General features: G+C 45.8%; 1 protein-coding gene across 1 annotated transcript in view; it reads left to right on the forward strand.

Moving 5' to 3' along the window:
• ADTRP (androgen dependent TFPI regulating protein) overlaps positions 1 to 17,009 on the forward strand; it is a 67,002-nt gene extending 49,993 nt beyond the window's left edge. The window contains exons 6-7 of the mRNA XM_040460291.1: positions 6,408 to 6,559; positions 16,008 to 17,009. Of these exons, the coding sequence (XP_040316225.1) occupies positions 6,408 to 6,559; positions 16,008 to 16,042 (187 nt within the window). The 3' untranslated portion in view covers positions 16,043 to 17,009. The remainder of the gene's footprint in view (positions 1 to 6,407; positions 6,560 to 16,007) is intronic.
• The last annotated feature ends 2,752 nt before the right edge of the window (positions 17,010 to 19,761 follow it).

A 19,761-nucleotide genomic window follows, 5' to 3' on the forward strand; every position in this document is an offset into this window, starting at 1 on the left:
AAATGAACTTAAGAAAAAAAAAGACAGTGGTAGAAATTCACAAGTTACTATTAAAAAGCCAGAGCTGGCAGGTATCTTCGACCTTCCATTGTTTGTGTTTGGGAGCCTGGGAAGGCAGGTGAACAGAAGGGTGACACGGGGCTGCATTGCAAAGGCAGCAATAGGCTCTGTCCCCACCTTAAAGAATCACCAGGTCCCAGTTGTTCTCAAGGACATTTTCATGGTAGGAAGTCTTCTGCTAATTTGTTGAATTTGTTGACAAAATGTGAATTCAGGTTGTGCTTGCCTTCTGGTCTCAGATGCAACAGTGACCATCTTGCATGCTTTTGTAGGAAGTCAGCATGAAAATATGGGGCCAGAGGGCCCTTTAATTCTATTATTCTACTGATACAGCATGAGTGTTCATGCTTTACGAAGTATATGCATACAAGAGCCTAGATGGCTCAGCTGGTAAAGCATCCCGCTTCAGCTCAGGTCATGATCTCATAGTTTGTGAGTTCGAGCGCCACATCAGGCTGTGCACTGGCAGTGTGGAACCTGCTTAGGATTCTCTCTCTCCCCCTCTCTCTCTCTCTGCCCCTCCCCCACTTGTGCTCGCTCTCCCTCAAAAAAATAAATAAATTTAAAAAAAGCAAGTATATGTGTAAAGCCCACAAAACCCCTTTTTATCTACTAGTCCCTAACCCACAGACTTCCACTGTTTGTGTACTGATAAGACATAGAAAATATGAATTTTATGAGATCCATCGGATGCTGTAATATCTAGGATAAGAAAACTATAAAAGATTAATTTTTGGCTGCCAGTCTGTGCCTGCCCAGCCTGACTCATATAGATTCACTCAGCAGACAGCTCTAGAAGGACATAGAGTATTGCTCTCTGAACTGAGGGTCAGAATTATTGGCTTCTTCAAAGTATTAATAAAGTGAGCAATCGATTAACTAAAGCCTGGAAGGCCAAGGGTACATCTCCCTGGTTTTATTTTTTTTTTAATTTTTTTAACATTTATTCATTTTTGAAAAGCAGAGAGAGAGAGAGAGAGAGCGCAAATGGGGGAGGGGCAGAGAGAGAGGGAGACACAGAATCAGAAGCAGGCTCCAGGCTCCAAGCTGTCAGCACAGAGCCCGATGCGGGGCTCGAACTCACGGACCGCGAGATCATGACCTGAGCCGAAGTCGGCCGCTTAACCGACTGAGCCACCCAAGCACCCCTCCCTGGTTTTAGAGGCTGTGATGTTCTTGATGGGTCACGCAGCTGAGAGCTGTCTGCAGAAGCTGCAGTGAACAGCGGTTAGAGAACCATAGATGCTGGGGTACCTGGGTGGTTCAGTCGGTTGAGCATCCAACTTCGGCTCAGGTCATGATCCCACAGTCTGTGATTTCGAGCCCGCGTCGGGCTCTGTGCTGACAGCTCAGAGCCTAGAGCCTACTTTGGATTCTGTGTCTCCTTCTTTCTCTGCCCCTCCCCTGCTCATGCTCTCTCTCTGTCTCAAAAATAAACATTAATATATATATGTTATATATATATATAATATATGTTATATATATGTTATATATATGTTATATATATGTTATATATGTTATATATATGTTATATATATAAATATATATGTTATATATATAAATATATATGTGTTATATATATATAAATATATATGTTATATATATATAAATATATATATATATAAATAATATATATAAAGAGGGAACTATAGGTGCTAGTAGAAACACCCCAAAGAGTCATTTGCTTAAAAATATAAAGAACTTGCCATGTTCCCAGCACTTGGGAAACAGACGTACATGATAGATATAATCCTTGTCCCATTCCAGGTTGAGAAAGACAATCAAATAAACAACAAGGGTAAGTTCGTGGTAAAGGAAGTATCTCGCATAAGAACCTAACTGAATGGGTGTTATGGGATCTTCGGGAAATCTTTTCTAGAGAAATTGACTTACAAGCTGAAACTTGAAGTGTGAGTATGGTTCAGCCAGGCACAGAGCGAGGAGAAGTGTGTCCTAGGAAGCGGAAAGGTCACAGGTGTTCCAAGCAGAGACAACAGCATGAGTGAAAGCCCAGAGCTGCAGTGCCTGGTTTATTTAAGAAACAGAAAAGGGTCTAATATGGAAGGATTCTAGATCTGAAGGTGGACAGGTGGGCAGGACAAGGCCAGGTAGGCTGGGTAAAGGAGCTTGGGTATGTTCCTAAAGCATTGGTGGGGTCCACTGGAGGCAGGGGAGTGCCCTGAACAGATTTCCCTTTTGGAAAGATTAATGGATCGCTAGTAGCTTGTGGTAAGGAAAGTGGATTGAAGGGTCCGAGAAAGCCCAGCAAGCAGACAATTACAGAAACCCTTCTGGATGAAGGAGCCTGGACCAAGATTAAGAAATGAGTGCAATAGATAAACAATTAGATGTGGTTTCGTGGCATCTTACATGGGGGCTGGGAAGGAGCTGACATTGACTAAGAAGACATTGATGAATTCCATTTTGGCCTCCATCTTCCTTCCTTCCTTCCTTCCTTCCTTCCTTCCTTCCTTCCTTCCTTCCCCCTCCTTCTCCTCCTCCTCTCTCTCTGTCTCTCTTTCTCTGACTGCCCTTCATTAAATAACTGCACTTCTATGTACTGTTGTATTTGTATTTTCATTACTTTTCCGCTGACAGTCAATACACTTCTAACTTTCTTTGCGCTTTCTCTGTGAAACTACAGACTTCATTAACTTACCTCAGGAACTTTCCTTTATGGAACCTTATGCTGAAGGAAACAAAAATGAAGTAAATAAAGAGAAACTTTCCAGGCCTCCAGGGGAATGTCCTTATTCACAGACTATCTTACATAAATGTGCATGGAAACTAGGAAGCCCTAATTTCTGGTGTATAAAGTAAACAAAGTGAACTAATTAAAACAATCTGTTTGGAGTGCATTCAGATCTCCCTGTTGACCCCAAATTCCAGCCCTAGCTCCTTGGGGGTTTACTTTCTGTCCTTTATACCTTCTCTGGTCTGTCATGAGAAGCAGCCATGTAAGAAAGAAGTGCTATAGATATCCTTCTAATGCACATGCCCATGGGACGCACATCTCACAGAATCCCAATATTGATAATAATGACAATGTAGGGGAATGAAACCCACAACGTCTCTTAGTCATGAGGACTGTTTTCTTTTCATTTTTTAAAAATTTTGTTATTCATTTATTTTGAGAATGGGAGAGGGGATGAGAGAGAGAGAGAGGAGAGAGAACCCCAAGCAGTCTCCATCCTGTCAGCACAGAGCCCAATGAGCAGCTTGCACTCACGAACCATGAGATCATGATCTGAATCGAAATCAAGAGTTGGATGTTTAACTGACTGAGTCACCCAGGCAGCCGGGCATGAAGACTATTTTATGTTGATTAGTTTTAAGAAGCAGAAGGTTGAGGAAGAAACTTTGACCTTCACCCAACTGCCTAAAAGAATTTAAATGGAGAGTCTGCTCTGGGAAGGGAGCTGTCCCCATAGATAAGTGCAGTGTAATATGAACTTGGTGAGGGGGACAGGCAGGACCCTAGCAAAGCCTGTTTATGCCCTCCTTGTGTATGGCCCAGCAAACATTCAGTTAACAAACCTCTACTCTCTCTCATCTTCCTGTGAGTTGTCTTCCTTCCCTTTGAAGACCCAGAACACCCTCCCCTATCCCTTGGTTTCAAATGACATCTAAGTTTCCATTGTTTGACTGCATATGGGCCCCATATTCTTGTGGAGCCCCCATACATACAAAATTAAATTTGGTATTCTCCTGTTTGTCACGTGTCAATGTAATTCTTAGACCAGCCAAAAGGACCGTGAAAGGTGGAGGAAATGTTTTCCTCCCAAACAATAATCATTATTGTTTGTTTTGTATCTAGTAAAGTTTTAATTACATAAAAGAAGCATCTAGATGAGTTTGGGACACCAGAGTGGTACGAGCATGGCCAGGACTAGGCACCCAGGGCCAGCCCTAGATTGATTTCTACCACCCTAAGACAGATGCTTCCTTGAATTGTTTTTATTCTGGTAAAATACACATAACAAAAATTTACCATGTTCGTTATTTTTAAACTCAGTGGCATTAAATAGTTACAATGTTGTGCAGCCATCACCAACATCCGTCTCTAGGACTTTTTTCTTCCCAAACTGAAAATCTGTACACATGAAACAGTAATCCCCCATTCCCTCCTTCCCACAAGCCCTGACAGCCACCGTTTTGCTTTCTGTCCCTATGGATTTGATTGTATAGTAGGTATTCTCTGGGACTGGTTTGTATCCTCGAGGTTCATTCATGATGTACCATGTGTCAGAATTTCCTTCCTTTTTTAAGGGTTAATAATATTCCACTGTGCGTCTATGCCACGTTTTACTTATCTCTTCATTCATAGATGGACACTTGGATGCTTCCATGTTTTAGCTCTTGAAAATAATACTGCTGGGGCTCCTGGGTGGCTCAGTCGGTTGGGCGTCCGACTTCAGCTCAGGTCACGATCTCGCGGTCCGTGAGTTCGAGCCCCGCTTCGGGCTCTGGGCTGACGGCTCAGAGCCTGGAGCCTGCTTCTGATTCTGTGTCTCCCTCTCTCTCTGACTCTCCCCCGTTCATGCTCTGTCTCTCTGTCTCAAAAATAAATAAACGTTAAAAAAAAGAAAAAGAAAATAATACTGCTATGAACACAGGTATACAAATGTGTCTTTGAGTCATTGCTTTCGATTTTTTGGGGGTAGGTACCAGGAAGTGGCATTGCCAGATCATATGATAATCCTATATTTACCTGTTTGAGTAACTGCCACACTGTTTTCCACAGCAGTCTCTTTGGCTGATGACGTGCTGAGTACCGTTTCATGTGTTTGTTGGCCATTTGTGTATCTTCTTTGGAAAAAGCTCCATTTATTCTTTTGCCCATTTTTAATGGGGTTGTTTTGGGTGTTTTGTTGCTGTTGTTGAGTTGTAGGAGTACTTTGTATATCATGGATATGAATCCTCTAACAGATACGTGATTTGAAAATATTGTTTCCCATTCCATAGGCTTCCTTTTTGCCATATTGATTGTGTTCAGGATGTACAGAGATGGCCCCTTGAATTTCATACCATAGGTGCCTCCCTTGCCTCACCCCAGTCCTGACGCTGATTTTAGTCCTTGTCTAAAGCATTTTAAACAACCCAGAGTACACTTGGGTTACTGAAAGTTTAATTAAGCTCAGAATTTTATTCTTCCCTCTGAACTGATAACCTAGGGCATCAAAATTCACCTGTTGTTTCTGAAGCATGACTCGGTCTATCCTAATTGTTACTGGAGACAGGGAGCCTCAAAGAAAGGTTGCTAAGACCCCTCTGTGCCATCCCTAAGGAGAGGAAAGCTTTAAAACTCTTATTAAATGATCACCGTGGGCCAGACACTATTTTATTTTACATGGGTTAACTCCCTTAATCTTGATGACAGCTTTATAATATGGACGCTGTTTGCACCCCTCACGTTTCACATGAGGGCAGGAGGCAGAGGGGGTTCGATAAACAGCCAAAGGTAAGAGAGGTAATAGGTGGCAGAACTAGACTTTGAATCACAGAAGGCTGGTTTCAGACTCTGTCCGCTTCACCAATTATAAACTCTGCTAGATACATCATCTTCCCCATGTTTAATTTTAAAAGTTATTTCAGATTTTGGCATCGTGCGACGCAGTTGGTTTCCAGCATGCTGCCTTTGCAGGCTTCTCTTAGATATCGTGGCTCCTCTCCTAGCATTTCTTTTCCTTCTCTTGGCTTACAGAAGTGACTTCTATTTTATCCTCACGTGAGCAGGATCCGAACCTCCTGTAAATCCATCCTTTCCTACTGAACACTGTATCCATGGCTAGATTCATGAGCTGAAAATCAGGGCCAACAATGAAACCTCTCCTACCTCTAAAAGGCTTATTGCAATAGAGCAATGATGTTCCATGTCTGTCCGTCCTACCCTAAGAGACTCAGGGCTACACCTGACTCAGGTGCAGAAACGCAAACCCCACTTGTCTGGCTGAGAGCCAGAAAATGATGCCATCTCAGCAAGTTCAATGTCTCGGCAGGCCCTACCTCTCAGGGAAAAGAATAATTCGCGTCCTCACATACTCTCCTCGGCTGATGATGTGTTTGATGTTCTCCCATATTCTTTCACCAACATTGAATTTTAATGGATTAGGTAGAAGAGCCCAGCACACCTTATGAAATAGGAAGTCTCTTTGAATCAAGCCTATTTATCCAGAAAAGAATCACTTCTGTAGGTTTGTGGAACACCTCAGCTGTTGACAAATGATCCCCATGGCTTCTTTTCATCTGCCTGGGCTCCAGAACCCCATTGATCTTGAGGATAAAACGGCTTTACCACCACGCCACCCCCCATCGTCCTAATTATTGTGATTTGTCATTATCTGCAGGGTCCTATGGATCTACTCTGAGACCGGTACGTGGGTGTATCCTTTGTTTGCCAGACTCAGCCCGGTGGGGCTGACAGCCTTCTTCTCCCTCAGCTACATCTTTACCGCCAGCATTTATCTACTTGGAGAGAAGCTCAACCACTGGAAATGGGGTCAGTTTATTTCTCTTTTACCTACAGAGACACATCTTCCTTACACTCTCTCCACTCCTCCTGAAAACAGAGGGAGAGTCTAGTCCAAAGCAGAAGGAAGCGGTCCTTGATGGCTCTGTCCAGAGGACTCAGGTCCTACCAAAGCAGGCAAAGGGAAAGCCTGGAAGAAGTTTGCATTTACTTAAAGGACCCCATCACATTCTTTCCCTGCCCCCCCCCCCCCCAGCACCTCCTTTAACTTTAAGGCTAAAAATAATCTTAGAGAGTTCAGGACCCAGAGCAAGAGCAAGGTGTCACTATCCCCGCGTGAAAAAATGAACTCAGAGTCTTCCTCCCTTAAGTGAGGGACTGAGCGATCCAAGCTGTTAAACGTCAAGGTTTTCTTTCTTGAAGGGTGTGGGTCCAGATGACCTCTTAGTTCTCACCCTCAGTAGCGCTTTCCCAGATGGCCCCCCATCCCTCTCCCATTCGGCTGCTTCTCAACCCTTAGCACAACACTTAGCAGATGAAATCACCCCCTGTACTTGAGATGGGAATTGTCATTTAGACAGGGTCTTAGGCCAAGTGAATAGGTCAGCAAGGTAAGCTTCCCAATTCTAGGTGGTTGGAACCATATTGCTTCTTCTTAAAAAAAAAAAACAAAAAACTTAACTCAGCTGACTTTAAAATAGATTTTCTTTGATTCCTTGCTCCCCCCACTGCCCCAACCCCCAGAATATTATTTTGTTGGAGAAGTAACTATCCAAAAGTCAGGCTGCAAAATAATCATGATTTTTTTCCCTACCCAAAGGGAAGTACAGGAACTCTCCCCTGATTTTGTATATAAGGAAGACAAGAGTCACATACAGTCCCCCACATCACTCGCCCACATGCCATTCTGTTCTGTCAAAATAGAAATGGCAGAAGTGGCTTCTTCCGCCCAATCTATGAACTGGTGTGAAAACATAAGCCCGTGTATGCAAAAAAGAAAAAAAAAAAAAGAAAAAGAAAAGAAAAACAACATGACAGTTTCAGAAGCTTCAGTACAAGAGTGTATATTTCTGAGAGGAGAATGAGACCCTAGAGAAATAAGCAGGCAACTTGGCTTTTTCACTTGTTTTCTCCTTTTGGAGAATTTAACTGGTTGGGGAAATCTTAAAGGCAATATCCTTGAAAGCAAACACTTAAAAACCAGTTCATTCATGTTGTGTTTATTTATTCCCAAAATCAGCATTCCAAATCGCAGGAAATTATCCGGGGGGGGGCGGGGAATTTGTTGACATTTCAGATGTGTTGACATCTAATTCTAACTGGTTTGGCAACTTGAAGTTCTTGGTAAGGATTTTTGATGTCTTCCCTAAATATATATATATATATATATATATATATATATATATATATGAAGAAAGAAAAAAAGAACCTAATCCATTTGAAATGTGACAGAAACAAGATGTGCAGAGAAAAATATCATTACTCAGGGCTTAGAGAACGTTAACTTTTTAAAACAACTGTATTGAATTCAATAATGATGAATTTTTAAGTTCTTATTCTACAGTGGCTTTTAAACATCCACTGAATTAAAAATTTTTTCACCAAATTTAGTAGTATTAAGATCACTATGTTCAACACAAAGCTCTTTTTTTTTTTTACGTTCATTTATTTTGAGAGAGACAGAGATAGTATGAGTGGGGGAGGGGCAGAGAGAGAGAGAGAGAGAGAGAGAGAGAGAGAATCCTAAGCAGGCTCTGCACTGTCAGCAAGAAGACTGACACAGGGCTTGAACCTACAAAACCGTGAGATCCTGACCTGAGCCCAAACCAAGAGTCATGCCTAACCGACTGAGCCACCCAGGTGCCCCACAACACAAAGTGCTTTTAAATAAGCTTCGTTGGTTAAGAACTACATCTAATTTTTCACTACAGTTAGGTCCCAATGAGTAACTAGGCTAGGGTCAACACGTGGACCCTCACATGCACACGGGAATGTTCATGTGAGTGATAGAGATTACTGTGGGTGGCCACGCATCCGTCTCCTCTGTCTAGATTTTTAAGAAATCTAGAGTCTCCTTAAAGAATAGACTGGGTCAAAAGTCCTATATAGCATCAGAATAAGATCATAAATGGGTTAAATTCTAAACAGATCATAATTACAAATGGTCTAATAAGAATTAAAAGAGAAATTACAGGGGCACCTGGGTGGCTCAGTGGGTTAAGCTTCCGACTCTTGGCTTCCGCTCGGAGCATGATCTCCCAGTTCGTGAGTTCGAGCCCCGCGTCAGGCTCTGCGCTGACAGCACGGAGCCTACTTGGGATTTCTCTCTCCCTGTTTCTCTGCCCCTCCCTGGCTTGCTCGCGCGCTCTCTCTCTCTCTCTCTCTTTTAAAAAAATAAATAAATAAACATTTTTAAAAATTTAAAAGAGAGGGAGAAATTAGATCACTTAACATTCCAATGGCAGTGAACACTTTTAAATTGCCTAAAAGTAAACAGAACTATCTATGTGAACACACTTTCTCACGTCTTAGTCTCCTTAAAACACTTTAAGCATTCCCCAATTTACAGATGAAAATCCAAGTTCTTGGGATGACACGTGAGGGTCTCTGCAAACCAATCCCTGCCTTGGCTTCTCCTCTGCTTTTTCTAAATGTGTGCCCCAGCACCCCCAAATTGCTTGTTTTCTTTACACATTGATGCTGTTCCTCACCATCCTGGGCTTCAGTCTCTCACATTCCCCAGTCTTTGCCTGTCTCTCACCCACTGAATCATATCAACTCACCCCTTCCAGGAAGCCTTCTCTGGTCTGCACAGAGATTTGTTTTTACCCTAGACCCTGAGTTCTATAAGGGTTAGGGTATGTCTTCTCCATCTTTGAATCTCCCCTTTCCATTAGCTTATCCCATGGATGAATCAATGCAGACAAAAGATATCTGAGGGTTCTTCTGTCTAGGCATTTAATGGGATTTTGTGCACAAGGATTCTGGATATAGTGGTCAAGGAGTGACTCTGATGGTTGGAGATTAAAGCACTGGACGGAGAGTTTAAAGAGTAGAGACACTGACGCTATGGAATCCTGGCTGGGGAGCTGTTGAAAAGAGATGCACGTTATGGCAGGCGGTGCAAAGCGGGGGGTAGAGCCCTGGGCTAGAAATCAGGAAACTAGGCTACGTCCCCCACCAAGCCACAAACGGGCCACGTAAGTAAGCTGTGTCAGTACCCTTCAACGACTCAGTGACGGGACCTCACGCCAGTCTGCCTCGGACAGTCCTGGTCAATGCCTGCCACGCCAGTGTGCATGTAGCTTAGCCTTGTCGAGGCTTGGACGATCAACCGTGTGGTTCTTCTACCTCTGGGTTCCTCTCCGAACCTTCTGTTCTGGATCCAGGGAGAGACGAAGGCAGCCACCTCCTCGGTCCAAATCCGGGGCTCCCTCGATTTTGTCACCTGTTCACACCTGAGCTTCCTTGGATGAGAGCAAAACTCTAAGGAGTGCTTCGGTGACGCAGGGGGAGGTGGTGGTTAGGGGAAAAGCTCTGTGCCAGACTGCCCGGGTTCCTACCTTGGTCCTACTCCTGGTAGGCCTGTGACACCGGGCAAGGCACTGAATAGTGCCTTCACAGTAGTGTTCCCGTTTTACTTGCGCGTCACAGAGACAATCCTAGTAGCCTCCTCCTAACATCCCGGAAAACCGTAACTGATGGGAGAAGTGTCAAGTGACTAGAGCAGGGCCTGGCACATAGAACCCATGACCATTGCCGTTAACGTCATTCTCCCTCCTCAGAACCCAGTCACCTTTTCTACGCGGGCGTTCCCTTCCTCTCCCTCAGTTTTATGCATCAATGACCAGTTTCCCCAGCCGAAGGCCCTTGAAAAGCAACAATCACACAGCTGCGGGCAAATCGACAGAGGTGAAACAATTCTTCCAAAGCTAGAGTGATGGAGGAGGTCAGGCTAACCGAGGCCGGAATTAATCAGAATCCCCGGTTCTAAATCCTGAGACACAGCGCGGTCTGCTTAGGAGTTATCAGCCAAGCACCAAGCGGTCAAGAAAATACCAGTGAGGACCCATCGACCATGCGAGGAACTCTCTAGCAACGGTCCTTAATCTCCTCGCCACATTGTAAAATCAGTGTTGCTAAATCACTGGGGGCATTTGAGAAACACTGATCCTCGGGTCCACCCCAGACCAATGACACCGCTGTCTCTGGTGGTGGGTCCTTGGCATCGATAGTTTTCAAAGCTTTCCAGTTACTGTGGTTTGCAGGCAACATCTGGAGCCACCGTCTCAGAGCAGCACTTCCTAGACTTGCATGCGCCTCCAGGTCTTGCTAACACGAGGCTCTTGTTAAAATGCAGTAGGTTCAGCAGGTTTGAGGTATGGCAGAGCATTCTGGCCTTCCGATGCCTACACCCAAAGAAAGACACTGATGCTGCTGGCCTATTGCAGTGACGGCCACTGTGGCTGAACGCCTACCCTCTTCCTACCTCCTCGCGTGTCACGTTGGCGGGTGACAGTGGAGAGGAGTGAGAAGGGCCGTAGGAAAAGGTGATGCCGGTGATCACATGTAAACCTGGATAGTACGCGATGTCCCCCAGGAGCCCGCAGACTCACGGGACCGGCCCTGTGTGCAGGGAGACAAATGCTATCAGGCCCTCAGGAAGGTCTTGCTGGTCTCCAAGGGGATGCTGTGGCCCGAAGAGCTCTCAGGCGGTGTCAGAGGGCCACCCTGCCTGACCTGTCGCCATCTCACCCCCCTTCTTGTGCTAGCTGTCACGTGTTACAGGACAGAGGACTGGACCAGCACTGGGTCACTTTGGGGGGACCAGACATCCACCAGGAAAGATTCGATTTCTACTTTTCGGGCCGAGTTAGATGGAACATACATTTCAAACGACAGTAGAATCAGGCAAGGTGAAACAGCCTCTGGCAGATTGGTGTAAGCTTGGGCCGCCATGTCTGAGCACCTAGGGAGGCCCCAGACATACTCTTTCCACCCTGATTTGGAGAAAGGGAGTGTCCAGGGATTCCGGTTCAGGCTTCCTTGTCTGCCACTTAAGTACTGAATTTTCTTTCTTTTCTTGTTTTCTCCTTGATAAGGCACAAGAATGCTGACATCCAGATGCAGGTCTCTTCCTCAGGAAGAGAAACACAACCCACAAGGCAGGTCAGGCACAGGAAGGAGCTAAGTGCCTCCAGGACATCATGGCAAAGCCTCTTATATGTAGCTGTGGCCAGAGAGGTAATCAGCTTATCTCTGGCCCTTGACCCCTCTTCTTACATTCCTGAGAGACTTGTGCCCTGAATCAGACTATCCTTTGTCAGGGCCTGAGACCACAAATCCTCTTCTTCCTAAGGAGAGTTTATAAACTGAAAATTCTAGTCTAACCAAGTGACTTTGTCTATGGCTAGGACAGAATAACGTTAAGGCCTTCCTTTCATACTATTTTCTGTAGACAGGATCTTTTTTTTAGCGTTTATTTACTTATTTGGAGGGAAAGAGTGAATGAGACTAGGGGCAGGAGAGGGGGAGAGAGAGAGAGAGAGAGAGAGACTCCACACTCAGCACAGAGCCCGACTCAGGGTGATACCATGACCCTGGGGTAGTGACCTGAGCTGAAATCAAGAGCCCAGCACTTCACCGACTGAGCTGCCCAGGGGCCCCTGTAGACCAGATATTTTATTTTATTTAAAAAAAAATTTTTTTTTCAACGTTTATTTATTTTTGGGACAGAGAGAGACAGAGCATGAACGGGGGAGGGGCAGAGAGAGAGGGAGACACAGAATCGGAAACAGGCTCCAGGCTCTGAGCCATCAGCCCCGAGCCTGACGCGGGGCTCGAACTCACGGACCGTGAGATCGTGACCTGGCTAAGTCGGACGCTCAACCGACTGCGCCACCCAGGCGCCCCTAGACCAGATATTTTAAAAGGGACATTTCATTGTTGAAGCTGCTTAGAGGCCATCAAGTCTACCTCTTTAGTTTTATACATGAAGATGTTTGCTTTGCGATTTTTTTCTATCTTGCATATTGCCCCTGATCATTTCCTCACAAAAGAATCTTATCAGATGACTCCATATACGTTTCTTTTTATTTTTTAAATTTTTTTAAATGTTTGTTCATTTTCGAGAGAGTGAGACAGAGCACAAGCGGGGGAGGAGAAGAGAAACAGGGAGACACAGACTCCGAAGCAGGCTCCAGGCTCTGAGCCGTCAGCCCAGAGCCCAGCGTGGGGCTCGAACTTGCGAGCATTAAGATCATGACCTGAGCCAAAGTCAGAGGCTTAACTGACTGAGCCACTCAGGCGCCCCAGTCCGTATGTATTTCTAAAGCGTGGTCTCACAGGAGCAGCATTCAGTCAACAACAAAATTGCGTCTCCTTTTTGCCTTTCTCGCCCTGATTTCATCTCCCTCAGCTCAAACAGAGTCCAAACTGGATTATTGCTTCTCCTCCTTTCACTGCCTCTTTCCTCACGAGGGTTTCTCCAGCCAGAACCTCGAATCCGTCGCCTTCCTGCTACGTCTGCACTGAAACTTTTACTCATTCATGTGCAAACCTCATTCTTCTAACACCTCCTATCTCCCCAGCCATCTGCCTTCTCACCCTTTTCCAAGCCAACCCGCATAAACTAGGCAAATACTCTTCAAGTTTTCAGTTCAAAGTCTAGCAGCAGTAGCTTTTGTGATTGTAGATACATAGGTGTAAATCTTTGTGAATATAATGTTTTTCCTTACTCTGTTTTCTGACTATTGGAATAATAAGGAATATAATTACATATGGTATCCATAGTGATGTTGGTTAAAAGAATGGTTTTTTTTTTGTTTTGTTTTGTTTTTTGTTTTTTGTTTTTTTTTTGCCATGACGGCAGAAAACGTTTGGATCTTGCACAAGACAAACGTTAAATGCTTGGCCTAAAATGTCTCTACTCCTTGGTACTATCTAACAGAAGATTAAGAAAGGACTAACATGAGGCAGGGGTGGACGTAGCTCCCTAACTCCCTGCCAACTCCTAGTTGGCATCCCACGGGAAGAACCGTCCTGCCACGAAGAAAAGACCGATAACAAACATGGTTTCCCGGTCAGAATTTGGAGTCCTTGTTGTGAACTTTGCGTAAGGTAATGCTATCCGTTACTAAGTCAACGGTTCCTTTATCTCCAGCCATGTGCTGTGGAATCGTGGTCAGAGACCAATTCTGAGCATTCAACGAAGCCTAGAGACCTCTCAGTTCCGTGAGAATTCAGGACTAAGGACCCACCCCTACCTGCCAGAAACAAAAAGAAAAATATGGTTTCTGTGATGTTCACACCACGGAGGTCACTACAGAAGAAATGATTGTTGGAAGTCCACACAGAGACATACTCGATGCCTTCTCTAATGTGTTTGTGGGTATGTGGAAATGTCTCAGTGTTCCGTCTAGCTGTTTAGTGTTAGACGTGGGAGATTCTGATCCAGGAGAAAGAGCCACCTGCGCTCCTCCCACAAAGGAACTTCCTGCCACCACTTCCGCTCCTGGGCTCTTTCGAAGTCTTCAGTTTCTGGCGTGTTTCTTTTTTTTTTTTTTTTTTAATTTTTTTAATTTAAAAAAAAATTTTTTTTTTCAACGTTTATTTATTTTTGCGACAGAGAGAGACAGAGCATGAACGGGGGAGGGGCAGAGAGAGAGGGAGGCACAGAATCGGAAACAGGCTCCGGGCTCCGAGCCATCAGCCCAGAGCCCGACGCGGGGCTCGAACTCACGGACCGCGAGATCGTGACCTGGCTGAAGTCGGACGCTTAACCGACTGCGCCACCCAGGCGCCCCTCTGGCGTGTTTCTTAAATGGAGAAGGACTCTCCAATCATTGGCAACTGGGGTTGCAGAAGTATGGTTATGGTTACAGTTACACTTGAGGGGCTGGGGGGTTGGTAAACAGCATGGATAAAGAGAGTTTTAGGAACCTTCAAAGGGACTGCGGGAGGCGGGGGGACCAAGGTGAGAAGCTTATGTTGCCCAAGATCTTGAACAGGAAGGAATTAATGTGTCATTTAGCGGAAAAAGGATTCATTACAGACAAAATGGGTACGCTTCAGAAAAGAGGAGGTCCTTTGTTTGTAGTCAGGGACCTGGGGGGGAGAGAATCTACATGGAAAATGAAAAATAAGTGAGATCATAAATGAAAATGACATGAAGCCTGTAAAGCTGGATATATTAAGAAGGCTTCTCTGGGGGCGCCTGGGTGGCGCAGCCGGTTAAGCGTCCGACTTCAGCTCAGGTCACGATCTCGCGGTCCGGGAGTTCGATCCCCGCGTCGGGCTCCGGGCTGACGGCTCCGGAGCCCGGAGCCTGTTTCCGATTCTGTGTCTCCCTCTCTCTCTGCCCCTCCCCCGTTCATGCTCTGTTTCTCTCTGTCCCCAAAATAAATAAAACGTTGAAAAAAAAAAATTAAAAAAAAAAAAAAGGCTTCTCTGGAGTGACTGAGGGTATCTGGATTGATGAGTAGAAGAATAAGAGAGAGGACTGTCCTTAAGTGTTGAGAGACGTGAATGCAGGATGGCCCCAAAGGCTGTGTGGTTAGGAGTCTGCTGTCCTAGAAAATGTGTGATAAGGGGGATTTCAGGTCACCAGTCACTACAGCCTCTGAGAAGGGGACTTCTGGCAAAATAAAATTATTAGAAGATATTTAAGGCTATAATTGATGGAGGGGGCAAAATCTGAAGGCTGAAGCATGAAACTAGGGGCATGAGGTCGCTGTGGCACAAAGCCAGAACTCACAGGGCTCTGGAATGGGCAAGGAGGGGCTGACTTGACGAAAGTTTTCAAAGTAAGATTGTTAACATTTGGCGACAGGTGGAAAGGATAATGCATTCGCGAGGTGTTAGACATTTCGGAGCTTGTGTGAAGATGTATGATCAATAAAGACGGAGGTACCAACCTGGCTGAATGGAAGGGATTCTAGAACTCTAATGCTATGATTTCAGCAGAAGAGTGCCCCTCTCAAGGGCTTACTAGAATCTAATATGCCAGTGCTTTTCCGTTCTGATAAGGCAATTCGATGAGAGGTTGCAGAATGGACCCCTAAATAGGTGAATAGCCACTCTTCTATTTCTCCTCTAATTTGATGTCTCTTCATCTCCGTTTGCAACAATCTCCGAGTTAGTTGACGGGTGGGGTGCCGCCTGTAAAGACTTGACCAAAGGCGACATCAGTCGGTGCCCATTAGACGTGCAGAAGCCTTGAAGGCAAATGGAACCATTGGCCAACAGGCTAGCTGTGAGCCAAGCACCAAACGGGGACAACAGAGTCACTTCTTCCCCTCTCTGGAGAGGTGGTAGGTTTTCAGAACTTCGTAAAGTGCATCTACTTGCCTGGGGATAATTGCCCTTGATCTTCCACTGGCCCAGGGCACAGTGAATGTCTATTCACACAAGAATACCCATTAGGGAAACCCTGAAGTCTGATCTCTCTCTCTCTCTCTCTCTGTTCTTCATTGTGCAGGTGACATGATCCAGCCAAGGAAGAAGAGGAAGTGATCACAGGCCATTTTTTAAGAACAAAAGAGGAAGAAAACATGAGATACTTCTCTTTTCTTTTTTCTTTTCTTTTCTTTTCTTTCTTTTCTTTTCTTTTCTTTCTGGTTGGCGGGGAGGTGATAGAGTCAGATAGGAAGGCAGAAAGGACAGAGGATGATATTAAATTGAATAGGAGGGTTTCTGAAGGTAGCTTAATTTGGGACTCTTCGTTTTTTGAAAGGTTTTACTGGCCATGTGAAGGTTTTACTGGACAGTTGTTCAAAAACAACTGCTGTCTCAGAATTCGTTCCCTTTTTCTGGTCTCTGCAGTCAAAATCTGGCCAAAGGCCAAGGAAATTTGCATAAACTTGGCATTAGAGAATGCCTAGGAGAGAGAAAGCAACTTAGGGTCGTCAAAACTCTTCACTTTAGAGAGGAGGGTGCTGAGGACCTAGATAAAAAGTAACCTGCGTGAGGGCCAAAGACAATAGCATTTGTCCCCCCGATCTTCTAATTCTCAGTCCGGTGCCATTTTTAAGAAGCCCAACTTTCCTAAAAGCAAGTATTTTCGTAAACTAGTCATTTTCACGGATTGCTCATCTATTTTGTTTTCCACAGTCTAGACATAAACGTAGGGAGACGGGTGCTGCCGAAGTTGTCTGTCCGCCTCACAGGATAGCAAACGGATCGATGCAATGAGACAGTTAAGTTGTAAAAAAAAATATGGGGACATCTGTCCATCTTGGGAGCGAGCATCTGGGGCAGGTCCAAAGACGGGACATAGCAATGTCATCAACATCTCTTCCATTCAAATGTGGATCACTTCATCAAATAAATGTACCTCTTACTTGGGGAGCAAGTGACGGGAAGTGACATGGCCCTGAGGAGCCCCGAGAACACGTTGGTACAAAGCACCTCGCTGAGTGAGCTCTTATGGTTTAACAAAGCTGACTGTCGGGTGACTAACAACGCACATCCGTGAACCCTACTTTGATCTTCCTAGGGGGTTTTTGTGGGTCTTTCTTTACAGGGTCTTTATTTACTGGGCATTCATTTTGTAAAGAACATGGGTAACAAGGGTTTACATGTGGGACAACACGTTGGAGTCTGGCAGCGTGTCACCAGGTCCCGGTGGGTTGGGTGTGGGCCCCAGAGTAGACTGTGCTTGGGCTTCCTAACCTAACGCCGTACAGGAGAAATTTGGCAAAAATCGGTAAAATTTGGTAAAAACTCTTCCTGGAATCACAGTAAGCCTTGATTGCCATTTGACCGGCCACCGTGCCGTATCTATCCCAACACCAGAAAACCTCAGAAAGACCAAGAAGTCTTGAAGTGTCAGAGAAGGCCGCCAACTGACACAGCAGGGCGGGCAGCCCACAGGAAGCCTAGGGCAGGCACCGAGAAACCTGCTGTCTTCCTAATCCTTGATCCACTAATATATAGATATGAGCCTCCAGTCTTTTTGGGCTGAGCTGAGAACACCGACCGCCTCCTTTCCTATACCTGCTGCTGCCTGACTGCTCCAAGCACCTGGTCTCCGCAGGAGCCCCGAAGCAGTTGTCAAGGCGGAAATTCCCCGAATGGGAAACCCACAGGGGATCACCCACATTTTCCACACCCCGAAAGTGACTCGGGCTGCATACTTCTCAGAGCGATTGTGAGCTGTTGGCCGGAAAGAGCCCGCAGAATTCTCTCTGCGGCTTCGCTGTCCCTGGAACCAAATGAAACCTTGATTTCTGCATGACTGACCAAAGTGCAGCAGCCATTCCAACGCCAGAAATCCCTCAGAACCACCTCCCGGTTGGGCACGCACATCAGCCCTTAGGTGGCTCCCGGGTGCTGCGGTAAAGGGAAAATCGGCAGAACAACTGCGATGAGCACTGAATAAGCATTAGGAGGTCCGCAGGGTTTGCTGCCTGCGTAAGGCTACGCCAGGCCCTGCCTGGTTAGAAAACAACACCCACCAGTGAGAGAATCGGCGATAATATTTGTACTGGGGCATGTAATTTACAAGCTGCACTCACCCCCGTGGTCTCATTTTACCCGCACAAAAATATAGGTACAAAATATATTAGGTTCTCATTTTCCAGATGAACAAACGGAGTTTCTGATATCGGTGTGCTCCGTGAATGTTTAAAAATTAACTTTCAGGGGTGCGGGGGGGGGGGTGGCTGGGTGGCTAAGTCGGTTGAGCGAAGGACTCTTGATTTTGGCCCAGGTCGTGATCTCATGGTTCGTGTGATCGAGCCCCGTGTAGGGCTTCTGAGCTGACGGTGGGGAGCCTGCTTGGAATTCTCTTTCTCTCTCTCTCTCTCTCTCTCTCTCTCTGTGTCGCTCCCCTACTTGAGCACGCACACGCACATGCACACGTGACCGCGTCCTCTCTCCTTCGAAATAAATAAGCTTTAAAAGAAAACCTAAAAAAAAAAAAAAAAAAAAGTCAACTCTCCAGGGAAAAGAAAGTGTAAGGCCCTGATTTATAGTGTTTTGCCCACTCCACGGTGTAAACACTCCACCACAGCCTTTTCCAAGCCACCAACCGGCCACCGAAGGCAGAGCTGGGACGAGACACGCGTAACCACGTGGGCCTCGCAAGGCTGGAGGAGCTGGCCTGGAAGGCTCCGCTGGCCTCGGAGGAAGGAAGCGACTGGGCCAGGGCCACAGGGGCGGTTGCTTCCCGAACCCGCCTTCCCACCTCTTGGTTACACGGCAAAGCAGTAACTGGCCATCTGAAAGCTTTCACTTAAAAAAACAAAAAAAAAGCAAAAATGTATTAGTACGTCAGCAGGGCTGGACCAAAGAAGGTGATGGTCAGGGGCCCTCAACTGGGTGGAAACTGTCATCCCCGGCAGCAGAGGGAAGAGCAACTCTGGTGCCTCATGACCCGGCCATACGTTCTGGAGTGGCTACCTTACCCACGACCCCCGTTTTCAGTTCGAGGCGAAGGCTTCTCCTGTTTGCCTAAACGATCCATTAACCCCATCCTCCCCTCAAATGGGTCATCCATTTCTCAAGCTATTTTCAGCTCCCCCGCACCTACTCGCTTGCAGTGCTTGTCATAACAGGAAGTCAGTTTCATATACTGTAATCCCCGAACATGTGGCGCCTGCACGTGGGGAGCCCAGGGGGCCGAGGGAGGAGCGGGGAGGTGGGGCTTCCAGAAGGCCTCCAGGCTGAGCGCTGAACCCACCAGTCCCAAGCCTGGGCCTCTCCCTCCGGGGCCCGGGTGGCAGAAACCAGAATCCGTACCCAGACATTGTCTTCCCTTCTCATGCCATTGGTGGCTCATTTCCTTTCTTTCTTTCTTTCTTTCTTTCTTTCTTTCTTTCTTTCTTTTCTTTCTTTCTTCTCCTTTTTTTTTTTTTTTTAATAAAGCATTTGAGTAGGCAGCAAAGCCAGTCAGAACTGTTTATTTATAGCTGTGGATTCTCAATGCTGTATAAATTAGAAATCATTGCTGAATGAGGCCTGCGCCCACTCACACACGCAGGACTGCTATCTGTGAGTCCTTTCACACAGTTTGCCTGTACACAGTCTAAAATGGGAGAAAATGACATGCTCCGAGTCAAATGACGAAGTCACAGCTCAACTGCAAAGCAGAAAACCGGCAATTATTTTTCCTCAGCACAATATGGGGAGTACGACAGGTGCAATTATCCAATATTATTTAACAGCACCGGTTTGTGGTGTAGGGAGAAAATAAAGGTTTCCGTGTCTCGGAGGAAAAAAAAAGGGAGAGA

This window comes from Herpailurus yagouaroundi, unplaced genomic scaffold, assembly GCF_014898765.1.
Source record: "Herpailurus yagouaroundi ecotype Mexico unplaced genomic scaffold, PumYag 250, whole genome shotgun sequence".
NCBI classification, from domain to species: Eukaryota; Metazoa; Chordata; class Mammalia; order Carnivora; family Felidae; genus Herpailurus; species Herpailurus yagouaroundi.